The sequence below is a fragment of the Cibotium barometz genome, chromosome 58 (genome assembly GCF_041138505.1).
Source record: "Cibotium barometz isolate CiBa-2024 chromosome 58, ASM4113850v1, whole genome shotgun sequence".
Taxonomy (NCBI): Eukaryota; Viridiplantae; Streptophyta; class Polypodiopsida; order Cyatheales; family Cibotiaceae; genus Cibotium; species Cibotium barometz.
This window is the reverse complement of record NC_141103.1, coordinates 29357727-29373676: the sequence shown is the minus strand read 5'-3', so window position 1 is coordinate 29373676 and position 15950 is coordinate 29357727. Positions and strand designations below refer to the sequence as shown.

General features: G+C 41.2%; 1 protein-coding gene across 1 annotated transcript; it reads right to left on the bottom strand.

Annotated features, from left to right (window-relative positions):
• Positions 1-13015: 13015 nt before the first annotated feature.
• On the bottom strand, positions 13016-13789 carry LOC147606120 (cytochrome P450 94A2-like). Its single transcript, XM_086792909.1, has one exon. The coding sequence runs from the start codon at positions 13787-13789 to the stop codon at positions 13016-13018; it is 774 nt and encodes a 257-aa protein (XP_086649035.1).
• Between the last annotated feature and the right edge of the window lie 2161 nt (positions 13790-15950).

Genomic DNA, 15950 nt, shown 5'->3' with positions numbered 1-15950 from the left:
ATATTGACTTTATTATTCTAACTTTTATTTATATTTTAACAGGTTTGAAAACATCGGGTAAACCTGCATGTCCTATTTGTGGCCCTTCGTTAGTACATGAGTATGCTGACGGTTTGTGTAAGACTATATTCGATAATCATCATCGATTTCTCCCCTCAGATCATCCTAAATATGTTGCTAGTAAGAGTAACATTCCTCCACAAACACTTCGTGTAAAAGATTGGAAGCGTATTTGGGAGTCTACAACTATTCTTCCTCCAGATGGCATGAACAGGTATAGTAATGTTTTTTCAATCTTGTTTTGTGTAGTCTCTAATTGGATTAAAGGTCACATAGAGCAATCCCTTGTGTAGGTACTCCATTTTTTTCGGCTGCCATATTGGACCCATCTTAAGATCAACCATCTTCTTGATCCCATGCACATCTTCAAGAATGTGGGATCTGGTATTTGGAAACATATTATTGGTAAACGAGACAATGTTAGCGTACGTGAGGACTTGCGGGTCGCAGGACGTATGCGTCAAGCTTGGCCACGAGAGGTGGGTGGGCACGTTCGTCTTCCGCCTGCACCATGGATTATATCAAAAAAAGAGGAGAAGCAGGTAAAGCAGGCCATCACCACTTTGCGTACTCCCACTGGATGCATGAGATCATTGAAGGGAGCCTTTACAACCACTAAGAAAAGAGGCGTTGAGCAACTATATGGGTTGAAGTCCCACGACTGGCACAAGATGCTTCAAGTAAGTGTTTTCCAAGTCTTGTACGTACGTTGAAATTAAATTTTGTAATGCCATAAACCATACATACATGTGCTCTTATGTGCGCAGTTCATACTACCTACTAGCATCGACCATTGTGCAAATAAGAGTTTGAAAAAATGTATTTATAAGATGGGCGAGCTTGTGAGGTATGTAAAATCCATGCTCAGATCACCCTTCATTATACCTTGCAAAATGAACGTGCATGAGGTATGTAAAATCCATGCTCAGATCACCCTTCATTATACCTTGCAAAATGAACGTGCATGAGGTATAACGTACTATTTATTTATTTTTCAGATATGTTAGTTCCAAAGCAATTGATCCAGCCACGTTGGATGATGCGCGTGTTATGGCAGTGGAGGTGGTTTGTTTGGTAGAGGAGACTTTTCCGCGAACCATTCTCACAAGTCAACTACATCTCATTGTGCATTTAGGGGACGAAATCGCTTTATGTGGTACTGTGCATGCACGTTGGATGTTCTTCCTAGAGCGCTTCATGAAGACCTTAAAAGACTTTGTGAGGCAAAGTGCAAGGCCTGAAGGAAGCATGGCCGAGGGTTGGTTGTGATACAAGAGTCTCTTGTATATATTTCAGAATTTCTTGGTCAGGTGGACAGCTCTTTGCCACGACTATGGAGCAATGAAGAGGACTTGAGGATGACCTCTATTGTGCCTCAAGGAAAAGGACAGAGTAAAGTAATTGACAGAACATTGATTGATGATCTCAATTTCACTTGTATCCTTAATAGTGATGTGATGAGCAGATGGGTTACAAGATATGAGGATGCAAAGACAAAAAGGCAAGCAGAAAGAGCTCTCTTTCGGAGGCAACATAGCTCTCGGAAGGCGTACCCTAAGCATCTAGCAACACTTCCGAATGATATCCATGTTGATTGGTTGCATGAGGAAATGGAGAGAGCAGAGAGCGACGAGGGGCTCACGGCGGAAGAATGGAAGTATGCACGAGGTTGCATGTCAAAGGTTCATAGAACTAATGTTTTGCATTAGTTGTAAGTGATTTGCTTTTAATATTTATTCACATTGCTTACACAAATATTGCTTCTATTTTGGTTCAGTGCACTATGTTCAATGCTATATGGTGTGAAGGTAAGCATTTTCGAACACAAAGAATTGATGAAAAGAGAAATACACAAGATTGCGGTGTCATTAGTAGCTTTGAGGGAGCTAATGGAAAAATGGATGATTATTGTGGCATAATCCAAGACATATTTAGGCTTGACTTTCGTCGCTTCTTTGTGTATGTTTTGGATGTCAAATGGAAAATGAACGTGGTGGAAAAAGGGCCTGATGCAACGATAAAACGCCATGCAAGTGGATATGTAACTATTGACTCTACAAAGTTCTCGCAAACAAAGAAAGATAGGCTCGTATTGCCACAACAATGTGAGCAGGTATGCATTTTTTTACTAATGTGTTTCATGTACATATATATCTAAGCTCGCGTACCCCTTGACTTTTGATATGCTAATTAATTACTGTACTATGTGTATTTGAGTAGGTTATCTATCTACCAATGGTACATGACATTAAATGGTGGTACGTCATCCCTATTTCACCACGTTCCAAAGTGATGTATAATACATTCACTGATATGGAGCATATGGAGGATGTAACAAGCCGCAATGAAGATGATGTCGAACATGCCATTGAAGATGTTGTGATCGATGATCAAGAAATAAGAGATGATCATGATAATGAGGACGAGCATGCCATTTCTCATGATCATGAGAATGACCCTACCATTGAGGATGATGGTGATGTTGATGAGGATGATCAGGACATCGATACCATTATCAATGGAGTACAGAATATCGATAGTGGAATAAATTTAATCGTAGCCTTACAAATTGATCAAATGGATATTGATGTTGATCTTTTGGCAAGGATGGATCTTATTGAAGATGAGATCGAACCCTAACCAATCCGTCACTGTACGTTCTAAATTGATGACATTTCTATCATCTCATATGCATGACTTATTTTTGAATATATTTCACTCTTGTAAATGCATGTATTTCTTCAGTTTTTCTCTGCCATGCGTGTATTAATCCGTGTATAGTAGCGTGTATTAATCCGTGTATAATAGCGTGTATTAATCCGTGAATATTAGCGTGTATAGATGCGTGTATTACTGCGTGTATATAAACGCGTTTATACACGCGTTGATAAATGCAAATATACACGCGAACTTAAATGCTAAAATACACGCGCTCGATTCTATTCAAATACAAGCGCGACCATACACGCGCTCGTAATTTATCGCGTGTATGAAACGCGTGTATGGCAGCATTGTCTTGTAGTGCAAGATATGCATAAACACATTGAGTAAATATAAGGGAAATATAAGGGACTCACTTACAAAATATACTCGGAAGTGTTTGGTACCATCTTGCTGCCAATGTTCTATACCTCCATGCATAGTCACACTTGTCTTGTGCACAAGCACAAACCTTCTTCTACACACATTCATTAAGGACAATTGCGCACACATATGGCACACGATATGCATAAACACATTGAGTAAATTTGACAAATTGACTTATGATATATGCACGGAAGTGTCTAGCGTTCTCATGCGGCCGAGATGAGAAGCCCCCACCTTCAAGATGCACTCTAGCTACCTCTTCTGTTGGTTTCGTATACCTGTCACACAGTGGGGGCTTCCCCAAATCATCTAAATGAAGATACACATTGAGATGCGGGGACTTATTTTTGTGTTCCTTAATTTAGCGATAATAGTCATCGTATATGCGACACACTCTAGCATCACATAAAGAAGGCTTATTATTCGTCGCTTATATGACATCTGTAATGATGCTTGCAAACTCAATTTTTGGAGTGGCATCACTTAGGTGATGTTTGCCTACTCTAGCCATGCCTACTCTCTAGCCTCCTGTCAAGGTCAGTGGGTTTGGTGTGTGTGTGTGTGTGTGTGTGGGAGAGAGAAAGAGAGAGAGAGAGACAGACAGAGAGAGAGAGAGAGAGAGAGAAAGAGAGAGAAAGACATGTATGTGTGTGTGGTCTCTAAGAGGCCATAGTGGCCTATGAGACCAAAACTGAGAGTACATCTGAAGTTGGTGTCTCATCAAAGAGAACAAGTCTAAAAAAGTACAATAAAGTGATTGTCCTACAGTTATAAGAACACAACTGCAAGACTCCGAGATGATACTGAGTAGAAAATATTGGAAAATGTATATCAGGTAGATCCATGTATGCTGATCAGTTGAAGTGTTGCTCTCTCCTTAGATCAAGTATCTCCGCCATGGGGCTGTCTAGAATGGAGGCGCCTCTGATGCCAAGCAATAATGGCTCTGATCTGGCGATGGTGAGGATGCCATGGTCGAGATCCTAGTGGGCGTGGTCGACGAGCATGACATAAGACATCTGCTCTATCAGTGTGGTGACTCCCTGGGAGCATGGTCACGGTGCTGTTATGGCCCAATGGAAGAGGTATCAGGAGGTGTGCTGGTGCTGGTGCTGAAGAAATCTGTCAGGGTCCTCTATCTAGGTACATCCTGGCTCGGCCTCTTGTCTGCCCCAAGAGGGTCTCTCTATGTCTCCTGAGCTCAAGTAGAAACAATCCGAGGCACCTCTGATCCTCAAACTCCATGACCCTGCGTAACAGCCCAAAACCCTCTCGAAAGAGGCAATGATATCTCCCTCGGATCTCATAATAGAATGTACATCGGCAAATGTAGTGTTCCTCTGTCTCTACCTCCTAGTAGCATAGCTGACAAATGTGGTCATCCACGATCTGATGCACATATCGCCCTGTCTCAATCTACAGTTGGTGTGATGAGGTCTGGATCCCATGTGATAGGTGTACATCCATGTACGCCGGGCGGGTGATAAAATCATCCGGTGAGAGGTGTAGAAAATGGCTCTTGTAATGAGTCATTTTCATGCCCAAGGGCTCAAGGGGGCTAGTCCATGTCCTCTTTGTGTCCACTCTGATGATATCCATCCTGATCACACGGTTTCGCTCTGAGCGGGTGAGATCCAAAAATGGACAATCCAGACTGTACTGAAAGGGTGGTAGTGCCTCTATCCGCAAACCATGTAGGTCAAACCATGATCTCATCTGAGCATACCAACAATGAGTATCTCCATCCTCTGCCAAACTATATGGATGAGGTCAATGCCAAACGGGAGTACCTCTGTTGAGGGAGCTCCCATAGCCGCTGTAAAAAGGTAACTGCCTGGAATAGGGCCTCGGTTACTACTAGTCGGGCACCCAGCTCAGCCCAGAACAATCTCATGTGGTACTGATGATTTGCTCCAAATCATGTGCGCAATCATCATAATTAGTGGTCTCTCCATTTGACTCCATCCCTCATCTGTCCCTCTCTGAGATTTGTGATGTATACTGGGCCCCCAAATTGGAGCTCCATACAGGAGGGTCAGCGTGACAAGCGAATCAAATAGCCACAATTTGGTGCGTGGCTCCTGAAGAGACAGTATGTGTGCACACTTCCTCTCAAGTGCCCCCAAGGCTGCATGCCCTTGAGCTAATCTACCTGCTCCCTGCCTCCTTCAGGGAGAAATGCGGTCCTATGAAAGTAACTCCCAAGTAGACATATGACTTGACGTACTCTATGGGCTCCCCTCGGAAAGTGAACTGAGGCTCTAATCTCGTCACCCATGCCTGTGTGGTGTTAAACACTATAACCTTGATTTTCCCAAGGTTCACTGTCAGATCTCTATCCGCACAGAAAGCCTGTAATGCATCCAGGTGTCTCTGTAGTCCTCCCGGAGAGTCTGAGATTAAAACAATATCATCAACATATAACAAGATGGGTATCAACACCCCTACCAGGCATGCCCCTGGGCCTCCCAATCTGTCTACATAATCAGAGACCGCATCAATGTACAGTCCAAAGAGGGTGGGCGATCGCAGGCATCCCTACTTCACCCCTATCGTGCTGGTCACCCTATTAGATAGTCCACCTGGAGCTCACAAAGCATATATCCCCCACTGCATATCCTCGGGTACCTCAATGTCATGCAATCTATGCATAAGCCTGGCATGTGGTACGGTATCAAAGGCTTTGTGGAAGTCCACAAAGCAATCGTATATCCTTCTGTTTTGTGCCCTGCCCTCTTCAATAAGTGCCCGAAGTGTCACTATGTGATCCAAGGTAGTAAATCCTCTCGTGAAGCTAGCATGTCCATGTGCTCGATGACCATGCCTCCTCTCTGCCCATCGGCTCAACTCTAACTCAAATATAGAGCCATATAATTTGGCCAAGTAATGACCAATCATGATCGTCCTGGTACCATGGGGTCCCCACTCTTAAAGAGTGGTACAATGATATGCAGAGAGAGAGAGAGACGTGTATATGTGTGTGTGTGAGAGAGAGAGAGAGAGAGGAGAGAGGGATGTGTACATGTGTGTGTGTGTGTGTGTGTGTGTGTGAGAGAGAGAGAGAGAGAGAGAGAGAGAGAGAGAAGAGAGCGGTCTGTGTGAGATACAGAGAGAGAAAGAAAGAAATAAAGGTTTATGAAATGGCTTCAAAAGATCCAATGGGTGTATGAGACCAAAAGTGAAACAATAGTGTCCATGTAATCTCATCATTGTAGAAAAGAGAATTAAAAACTAGAGTTATGAGCTCGGAATGCGCAATTCAAACCATGTGATACAAAGTGGGACCATCATCATCAAACAACTAATGGAGCTAGCCCCCTGGTTGCAAGAGGGGGCCATCAAGGATATCGAGCATGGGGTTAGCTTGTAGAAGGCCCTGCAGGTCCACCAGGCATGGGAAGGTGGCTCTTTGCCTCTCCAAGATCTCCTGAAGCTAGGGCTAATGTCTATGCTACTTGCAAAGGCCTAGGGAGTCCAGGACATCGGGCTCAATATAGTGCCATGGCTCGGTCTAGAGTCACACAGGAATGCAATCTAGTAGGTGGTCTGGTACTTGAGAATTTGTGGCTCAATAAGACCAACAATGAGTGGCCTTTGAAGTCTAATAGTGAATGGCCTTTGAAGTCTAAGAGTGAGTGGCCTTTTGTAGATTATTTTGGATACATTGTTTGCATTCTACAATGAGTCTTTGAGCTGTAGTTAGTTTGTTGTGTAGATGATGTGGGCATGAGTGTGTGGGCTAGTGATGATCACCCTGAGGAGGAGGTCTCTGCATATGGAATTACGAGGTTGGTGGGAGAGTAGGTGAGCACTAACATTGTTGGCAGCAACATAACGGTAGGTGAGTGCCTTTCTTTCAAGCATCTCCTTTTGATGTGAACTTGCTTATGCGAATCTTATGTTTTGTGTTTCTTTTGTTTGCCTTTTGTGTAGATGGAGAGCACACTAAGGGGACACACATAGATGATGTTGAGGTGGAGACAGCTAGGACTTGGCACTACCAAAAGACCATAATGAATGGATTGCCGCACCTCGAGTATTGGGTGGATATAAAGATCCGATCAAGGAAAATCATCATTTAAAGGATGCACAAAACTGGGATCAAGAATGTCAAGTAGGGGACTAGACACTATCCAAACTAATGTGTTGTAGTTCGACCAAGTAGGATCACCTTTAGAGAGTCTAGAGGTGGTAGTGGAGAATAATAAAGAGGAATCGGATCGGTTCTCTAAGGAAACAAGGATATAAATATTAAAAATGATTCAGATAATCCTATACCAAAAGATATCTTACAAAGTCCCTTCACCTATGTGGAGCATGGTTTTGGCTATTTGTTGGATTTTTTTAAATGGCAAGAGTTGGATTGTTTTGCAAATACAACTGCATATCTATAAGTAGTTCTAATTCTATCTTTAAGATAATCTTAGTCATTACTAAAATGTAGCAAACACTACCTTGATGCACTCCCTTTATTGTTGCCACGATTCCTTCCAATCACTAACCTATAGCAAGTACTAACTTCATTCTAGTCAATAAACTATAGCGAATACTAACTTCATGTAATCCCTTTCTCACCACTGATCCTTCTAGTCAATAAACTATAGCCAATACTAACTTCATGCAATCCTTCCAACAATTCATAGCAATTACTAACATATACCAATTCCAAGCAACTACTAACCTATAACAATTAACGCTACATTGTAACTTGTGGCAATTACTACCTTCACTACACAACCAATTCGTTTTGCAGTGTTGCAAATAACTAATTGAAATGAATTACTTGAGTTGCTTGAACTACTAGGGGCAAAAAAAACTTGAATAGAAATGTTACCATGTGAAGCAATGTCAATACCACAACTCAAGGGGATGCGTGCCCACTAGGAACATCTTCACAAGCCCTATCTAGTCCACCTTGCATTATCACCCTCTTCTTCTTTGGGGGTTTGGGGAAAGAAGTCAAAGCTCGAAGTTTTTCCTTGCACTTTAATGTCTTTTTGTGGGGGCATGATTCTATGAATGGCCGTGCACGTGCCAGAAAGGTCCTGAACCCATTCATCAAGTGGACGCAACCTGCTAATTGGATGTGCAAGCATCTAAGACTTCAATGCCTTGGCCTATTGGACTGATAATCGGCATCAACACCTATGGAATGAGGAGTTTATTAGTACAACACCATCATGAAATCCATTCACCAACACAGAAGCTCGAAGATGGTTACCGCATAGCAAGATGCAATCGTGGACAATATGTTGTGTTTGTGCAGCCTTGTCATGAATTGGTGTTTTTGATGACACTGAACACGCAGCAAAGCACATCAAAATTCTCACATTTATTGGGAAGAGCATCCTATTGTTCGTCCGCCCTGCTGGGATTACTGTACCTGCATGGCCCTCATGTGGTGACATTGTTGGCAGTTCGTATTAGACGAGTGGGTCAATTCGATGCAAGACGCCATGGCCTACCACCAATCAAAGCTCAATTAATGTCGATTTCTGCAATAAAAACATTACCAAAGAATAGAGCAAGAAGATGACTCACATGAGAGATCCCTATGAGAGTAATCCTTCACGTCCATGGAGGCCGTGACCACATGGGACAAATGCACTCCACCAATCATCAAGACCCTTTCTTGATGCTTGCAAAGGTTCCCCCCACTCTCAGGAGCAACATGCCCACTCTGTATCCGCATTCTCAACTTTGTGCCATAGGTCACTGTGGCTGTGACTCTTGACCATGGCAACCTTGTGTTTGGCATCCAAGAACTTGATGTCACCATCAAGTATCATCTATGCATGTTGCATGGAGCTAGCAAAAACATCAATAATGTTGAATTTTTTCTTGAAGCTGGCCTCTTTCAACATTTCTTGATACCAGTAGAGTAACAATGGCATGGTCCAAGAAACTTTTGCAACAACCAATCAACTCGCTGACCATGTATTGTCTTACGGCCAGTCAAAAATCATTATTTCAAAATGCCATGGTACGACTCGATGCTGTCACTTGTTTCTTGATTCAAGTGGGGCATATTGCGAGTTGCCCCCAGACCCACATCCCTTTAAGAAGAGAAATTATTAGGTTGATAGAAATGATGGTGAGAACAAGAGTATTCTGGAACTATAAATTCTTACATATTGTGCCCATCCATTGGTCCTTGAAATACTTGACGAGTTCTTGCTTTTCCTTGTATTTGTGCATAAAATCATGCATAAGCTAAAGAGCCTTCTGTTTTGTGTTTGTTTGACTACCGCTTGTGTGGTTGTGCATGTGCATTATTTTCCCTGGAGCTTTGAGCATGTCCGCACATTTGGAAACATCTTGAACCTTCTTGTTCAAGTTCTTCAACCAAGATCGGTGGACGTGCCAAATGCAAAGGCACGCTGGCATGCCAAACACCTCACCAGAAGCAACATTCCCACGAAAGATGAAATGAAATGAAGTTGTTGACGTGGGAGCATGCCAAACAGCATCCATTCCACTACAAGGGCAAAATTTTCGGACCACTTACTTGATGCACTACAACATAAAGCAAGCATAGAGGCGCTACATAGACACGCAAGTTACGGGGGCGTCTATACTCGCGTCTATAAGTGCATCTATAAGCGCATCTAGTTCCTTTGAAATTAGATGCTCTTATAGACACGTAAGTTACGGTTGCATCTATACTAGCGTCTATAAACGTGTCTATAAGCATGTCTAGTTTCTTTGAAATTAGACGCGAGTATAGACGTGCTTATAGATGGAGTTTGCAACAATTTCCTATACAACTGTAATTGTGGACCTTGCAAAGAAAAACAGAATCTTCAATCCCCAAAAATATCGTTTGCTGAACTATATGCACAAGATTTTGATAATATGCATGTTTTTTTTTGTTGCATTTATATACAAATGAATCTTTAGAAAGCATATTTCAAGGAAAAATATGCTAAGGAAAGAGAAAAGAAATAGGTATAAATCGAGTAATGTGGTGAAGGGGATGGATACATGCAAAGGCTTAGGTATATCAAGAAATGCCATGAAAAACAATCCAAAGGACAATGATTTAGTCCCCATATATTTTCATCAAAGTGAAGCTTGTTAAAAAATTCTTGAACCTCCATGAAAAATAGTCCAAAGGTGAATGATTAAGTAATGCCACGAAAAGCAACATATCACAATAAATCTATACATGTAATCTCAAAAAGACATGAATCTATACATGTAATCTCAATCAATCAATCACCAATAACAAACAACCAAAAGGAAGACCATAGCCATAATAAAAGTACAATGAAAGAACTAGACTTCAACCTCATCCTCAATGAGGTCAACCCTTGCTAAAGTATCTATCTTAATGTCCATGCCTATATCCAAATCTACAAATAGATCTTCATAGGGGACCTACTCCTCGTAGGCGACCTGCTCCTCATCTCTAGTCATTAGTGTTGAGCGCGTCCACGCGGGTGCAGGCCTAGCTGCCGGCAGAATACAGTGACCCAGCCAGCCTCTCACGGCCACGTCCCGTGCGAGGTTGGCTTGTCTAGAGTTTTTAAATGTTAAATTACATGTTTTAATCTTGTCAAAATAGGAACCCCAAATGCTTCTCTCACCTTGCATATTGATTAATTATAGTAAAAAACATTCTTCGTGAACGTGTTGTTATTTTTGGAGAATCATCAAGATTCAAATATGCCTTGTTTAGCAAGAACCTAAGTTAACTACTCTCTCTCTCTCTCAAGAATAAACCCTGTCACTCTCTAATGCAACTAGAATGCTTGGGTACCCTTATTCTCTTGATTGCTTGGACCTGTTCGTTGTCAACATACTTTTAAACAACATGTGTCTTTCCGTTCACGTATAAACATCTTCAAGCGTTGGAATGAAGATGGACATTGCAACCCATACCATTTCTGCAGCATGTCCTCTTCGTATGCGTGTCTTTCTCAGTATATGAATAGCTTATAGAGCTTGAATGAGCATGAACATCAAGGCTATGATTATATTCGACGTGAAGAATTGATGGACATCGAAAGAGATCTCAAGGTACTTCGCAAGGTTGATAATTCCAAATTCATTACCACATTTGAATCCGAGTTACACGTAATTCATTAAGTCATAGGATTTTCATACTCGTTTGTGTGAGTGAAGTTTTTTTTTTAAAAAAACATACATAAAGTATGGCGGGGAGTTGGCACAATCCTCGCTGAAATTTTACAAACATAGGAGAACGTGCCCTTCCCTCGTTTCCCAAATAGCACTTTCGATATATCGAAAGTGGACCCAAATACCTTTAGTGTTGAAGGCGACCATTAGTCCTATGTATTGATTTATGATACAAAACTCATTTTCAAATATGGTAATGAATTTCTAATTTTCTAATTTGCAAGGTACTTTTGAATCCCCATCGAACATAAGATTAGGCTTCAAGCTCATCAATTGCAGATGTCAGTCTAGCATTGCTTCCAACAATGCTTTCAAATTTATGTTCATTCGATCATTTCAAATATGCTCTACACTACACGAAGTATGCTACCCAAGCACTCACACAAAACATGGTAAAAGAATTAAAAAAAAAATCTTGTTTTGTAAGTTTCAGAGCATGGAGTGCACTTGGTTTTGATGATGATGATGCGTGTGTATATGTTTGTGTGTGTGTGTGTGTGTGTGTGTGTGTGTGAGAGAGAGAGAGATAGAGAGATAGTACCTGCTTGTTTCCGCACCAAGACATCTTGTGCATGAGGTAGTTGGGGATTCTCAAGCATATACAAGCTTGCCAAATGTATTTGGTGGATGTGATAGGGTGCACCTGGTCATGGACCCCACCTCAAGACGCCAATTGGCAATGAGAAAAGTGCTCTGCGATACCTTGGCATGAAAGGAGGATGTGGAGAACGAGGTGGCCATCATGTAGCCTTACCCTTTCCATGTGTTGTTCAACATACTTAGAAAGGTTGCTAGAGGCACATCCACTATCGATGAACTACATGCCTATGCTTATGATCGATGGAGATCTTCTAGTACCTAAGGGTAATTACTAATTGGTTAGCTCATCTGAATCAAAGTTACATGTTGTTGTTCAAGTCATACGAATTTTATGCTTGTTTGTGCGAGTGGAGAAAAAACCATACATAAAGTATGGTGGGGAGTTGGGACAATCCTCCCCAAAATTTTAGAAACATAAGGGAATGTTCCTTTCCCCCGTTTCACAAATAACACATTCAGCATCGAAAGCAGGCCAAAGATACACCTTCAGTGTTGAAAGTGACCACATTAGTTTGTTCGAATATAAAAGAGAGAAAAATAGGAATACCTTTGTCAGCCTATGATATTGAAGTGGATGATGCAATGAGTCTCATGTGATATTATTTCACGATCGCTGATTAATGAAGAGCTATAACCACTATTGGTTCCACGAGTTATCTTTGACCTTGTAACCAAAGTTGCAATTTGCAAAAAAAAACTTTCAAATCAGGAATAAAATTAAGATGCAGGCAAAGCTTCTCCTACAAGTGGCTATCAAGACAGCTTAATCAAATAGCTAAGCCTAAAGAGGGCATGATTGAGGAGCTTCTTTCTCAGGATGTTATCACTTGGAGTGCACTGATTGCAAGATATATACAACATCACCAAGTGTGGTGCTTTGGTAAGAGCACCACACTTGACATACATATCAAGCACAATCCTCTAAAGTACCATTTACTAGTCCTCTAAAATGATCATACCCTGTCCAAGAAGGGTGCAAAGGATTTCTTGGACTAGAGCTGGATCTTCTCGTATATAGCTTCTTGGGAAGGCTTGGTGGAAGCATGGGTAGATTGATATCTAAGCCCTCTAAAGGTGGCATGACTCTTTTGTCACACGAGCACTCAACAATGTTATAGTTGCCCCTCTACCTCTCCCCATAACTCTTTGAGACAAGAGAAGCAAAATTTAGTAGCTTCATATGAATGAAGGCAGAATCCTTTCCCAGGTAGATTCTTGGACCAGCTTGGAACATGGGATACTTGTAAGGCTTCATAGAAACATATTGCCCATCTTCCCCCAACCACCTCTTAGGCCGGAATGCAAGGCAGTCTTTTCCCCATACTTTATGTGCCCTGCCCATTCCAAACACATTGTATGACACTCGATAACCCTTAAGAACTTGAGTTCCATCTGGTAGAGTATCATCTTGTGTTGCATATTTGCAATCAGATGGCGCGGGAGGGTATAGCCTCATTGACTCTGATAAGGCAGCCTGCAGATAGTTCATCTTCCTCAATTCATCAAAGGAAAAGGTTCCTATCTCTGTGGTTGCATTACAATCTGTGTGGTGTTGTGGTTTGGATTCGTTAGCTTTAAGGATCCCTTTGATTTCTTCATACACAGATTTCTCTACTCTTGCAATGACAAAGCTTGAGAACCTTTTTACTTCTTCTAAGGCATCTAAAAGCTTCTTCTCACTCCCAATTTTCAACAATCTCCTTATCTGCCAGATGAAATTGGGTGTCAAGAATCTGCCTGCAGTGACTTGAAGGGACACTTGGAAACCTGCTGCACCATCGACATGCTCCTCCTCATTTGCATCCTCCTTATCATATCCATCCTTCTTATCATGTGCAATAAGCGATGATGATTTGCTGAACCTCCATTTCACTTCGAAACCGGCCTCAACAATCTTCATCTTTGAGTGTGCTGTTGGCCGCTTTATACTTAAAGCTAGAGATGTTGGACGACAGATTTGTCGGAGTTTCCCTTGCCTGCCTGCTTTGAAGAAGAGAAGGAAGTACGGTGCACAGCTAGAGGCTTGAAATCATCGAAAAGTAAATTTTTAAATTTTTATTTTGGACTTATAAAAAAGTAAGTGTGCAAAAAAAGACAACATTGACAAAAACCAAGTATTTCTTGGATAATAAAATTAAAATAATATGTTCTAGCTCATCATCAACTCACTCATCCTCAGCTAGATCTATGGCTCTGAATACATCTTTTTCCAGAAATACCTCTCCATCTGCATCTTCGTCAATAGGTGTAGCCTCTCTATCATCCTCTTCTATTTCAGGCATTAATAGAGGTGGTTGTGTTGAAAGTTGTTCTTCTATTTCTTCTTAGAATTACAGATTAGTTGTTGTGTTTGCTTCTGATTCAAGTGCTAGTAATTGTTGAATTACTATACGTTCATTTGATCCTTCTTCTAGTTGTTCAATGAGATCAATATCTATTTCTTGTGCTACTTGAGTGGGTTCCTTAATCTCTACTACATCTAAAATTTCCATATCTTCATATGTTTGTTTACTATGTGGATCAATTTGGATTACAAAAAACCACCTATGATCTCTCAGGTCCACCTTGAAGATGACCTGCTCGCAATGCTCTAGTAGCACAAATGTGTCCCTTTGTTTTGTCCATATCTTTTTGGAGTTTACTTGAACAAATCCACTCTTATCTCCGAACATGGTTGCTTGTGGTCCTTGACTCACTACCTTGAATCACGTCAGATAGAAAATGAACATAGAAAACTTTATGAACCCAACCTTGATAATGCCTTGTATCATTCCAAAGCATGCCAACTTCACTCCTTAGATCACTTGCACTTGAACAACTTTCTTGCATGAAATTTTCTTTAACACCACAATCAAATTTTGTTCTCTTCTTATCTATTCACTCCACTCGAAAGTGACGACCGCATGACCAAAGTGCACTAGATTTGCGATAGTGCAAGCAAAAAAAGATAATCAAATTGTATCAAGAACAAAAGCTTATACAAGACTATGTCTTACAATTTTTTCAGTACATAGAAAACCCACTTACATGGTAATCAAAACCATATGCAAGCTACTCCTCCTTGTCACTTATAACCTTGCCACTTTGTTTTTCTTGTTGTATGGTTTGTTGACGCCATCTACTGGAAGAAAATTATGGAAGTTGAGGAAGCGAATCTGGGTATGGCAATGCTCTAGTTGTTCGACTCTTTCCAAAATTTGAACGATCTCGGTCTCTTTCCCTCTTTGGTTGCTAGGTTATACCTCTCGATCCATTTCTCCATAGCACTTGAGTTGAGGTTACAAAATTTATTAATATTCTCTCACAAGGCCATATCCATTGTTCTCTGAAGCCCTTGTCCTTGAGGCTCTTCTCCAACTAGTCGATCATCCTCTGCTTGTGTCCACAATGGTGGCCATATCTAGGTCTACGTACTAAGAAATTCTGTTATATATACAAGAGATTATTAAACAAGCCATTCCATTGCCATACTTCCCTCAGGGCGAGCTTTTTGAAGAATAAAACCTTTCATTGCCTTCATAAACTCTCGAGGAAGAATATCCATCGACCTACGAACAACACCTACTATAGCAATCTCGTCAACCACATGAACAAGTAGGTGAAATTGAATGGTCAAGAAACTTGTTGGAAAGAATTTATCTGCCATTGTAACTGCTTCACTGGAGTTTAGACAAGTGTGAATCAAGTGTTGAAGTACGGTGTGATGAAGTATGGATCCGGGGGAAAGGCAAGCTATCTCGCAGGATTTGTAAGTTTTCTCTTTGACATTTTCCACTAAGTTTACTTCATGTGTCGTCATGCTTTTCATATCTCATGCATGTTGATAATTGTTTGTAGGGAAGGGTAACAGGTCACCCCCAACATCTAGGGAAAATAGGTACAACAACGAAGCAACTTGGGAGTGGCTCAAACACCAAGGAGTGGTCACTGAAACAGATATCCAAAGAGCTCAATATACAACAACTTGGTGAGACTCTAAACATGATTTTTAATTATCACCCAACTTGTTTTTCTTGTGGCTAATGTGTTTGCATTGTATCACTATTTTACATAGAAAGATG

Coding starts and splice junctions, on each gene's coding strand:
- LOC147606120 (XM_086792909.1), bottom strand. CDS start 13,789: ATGAAGATTGTTGAGGCCGGTTTCGAAGTGAAATGGAGGTTCAGCAAA.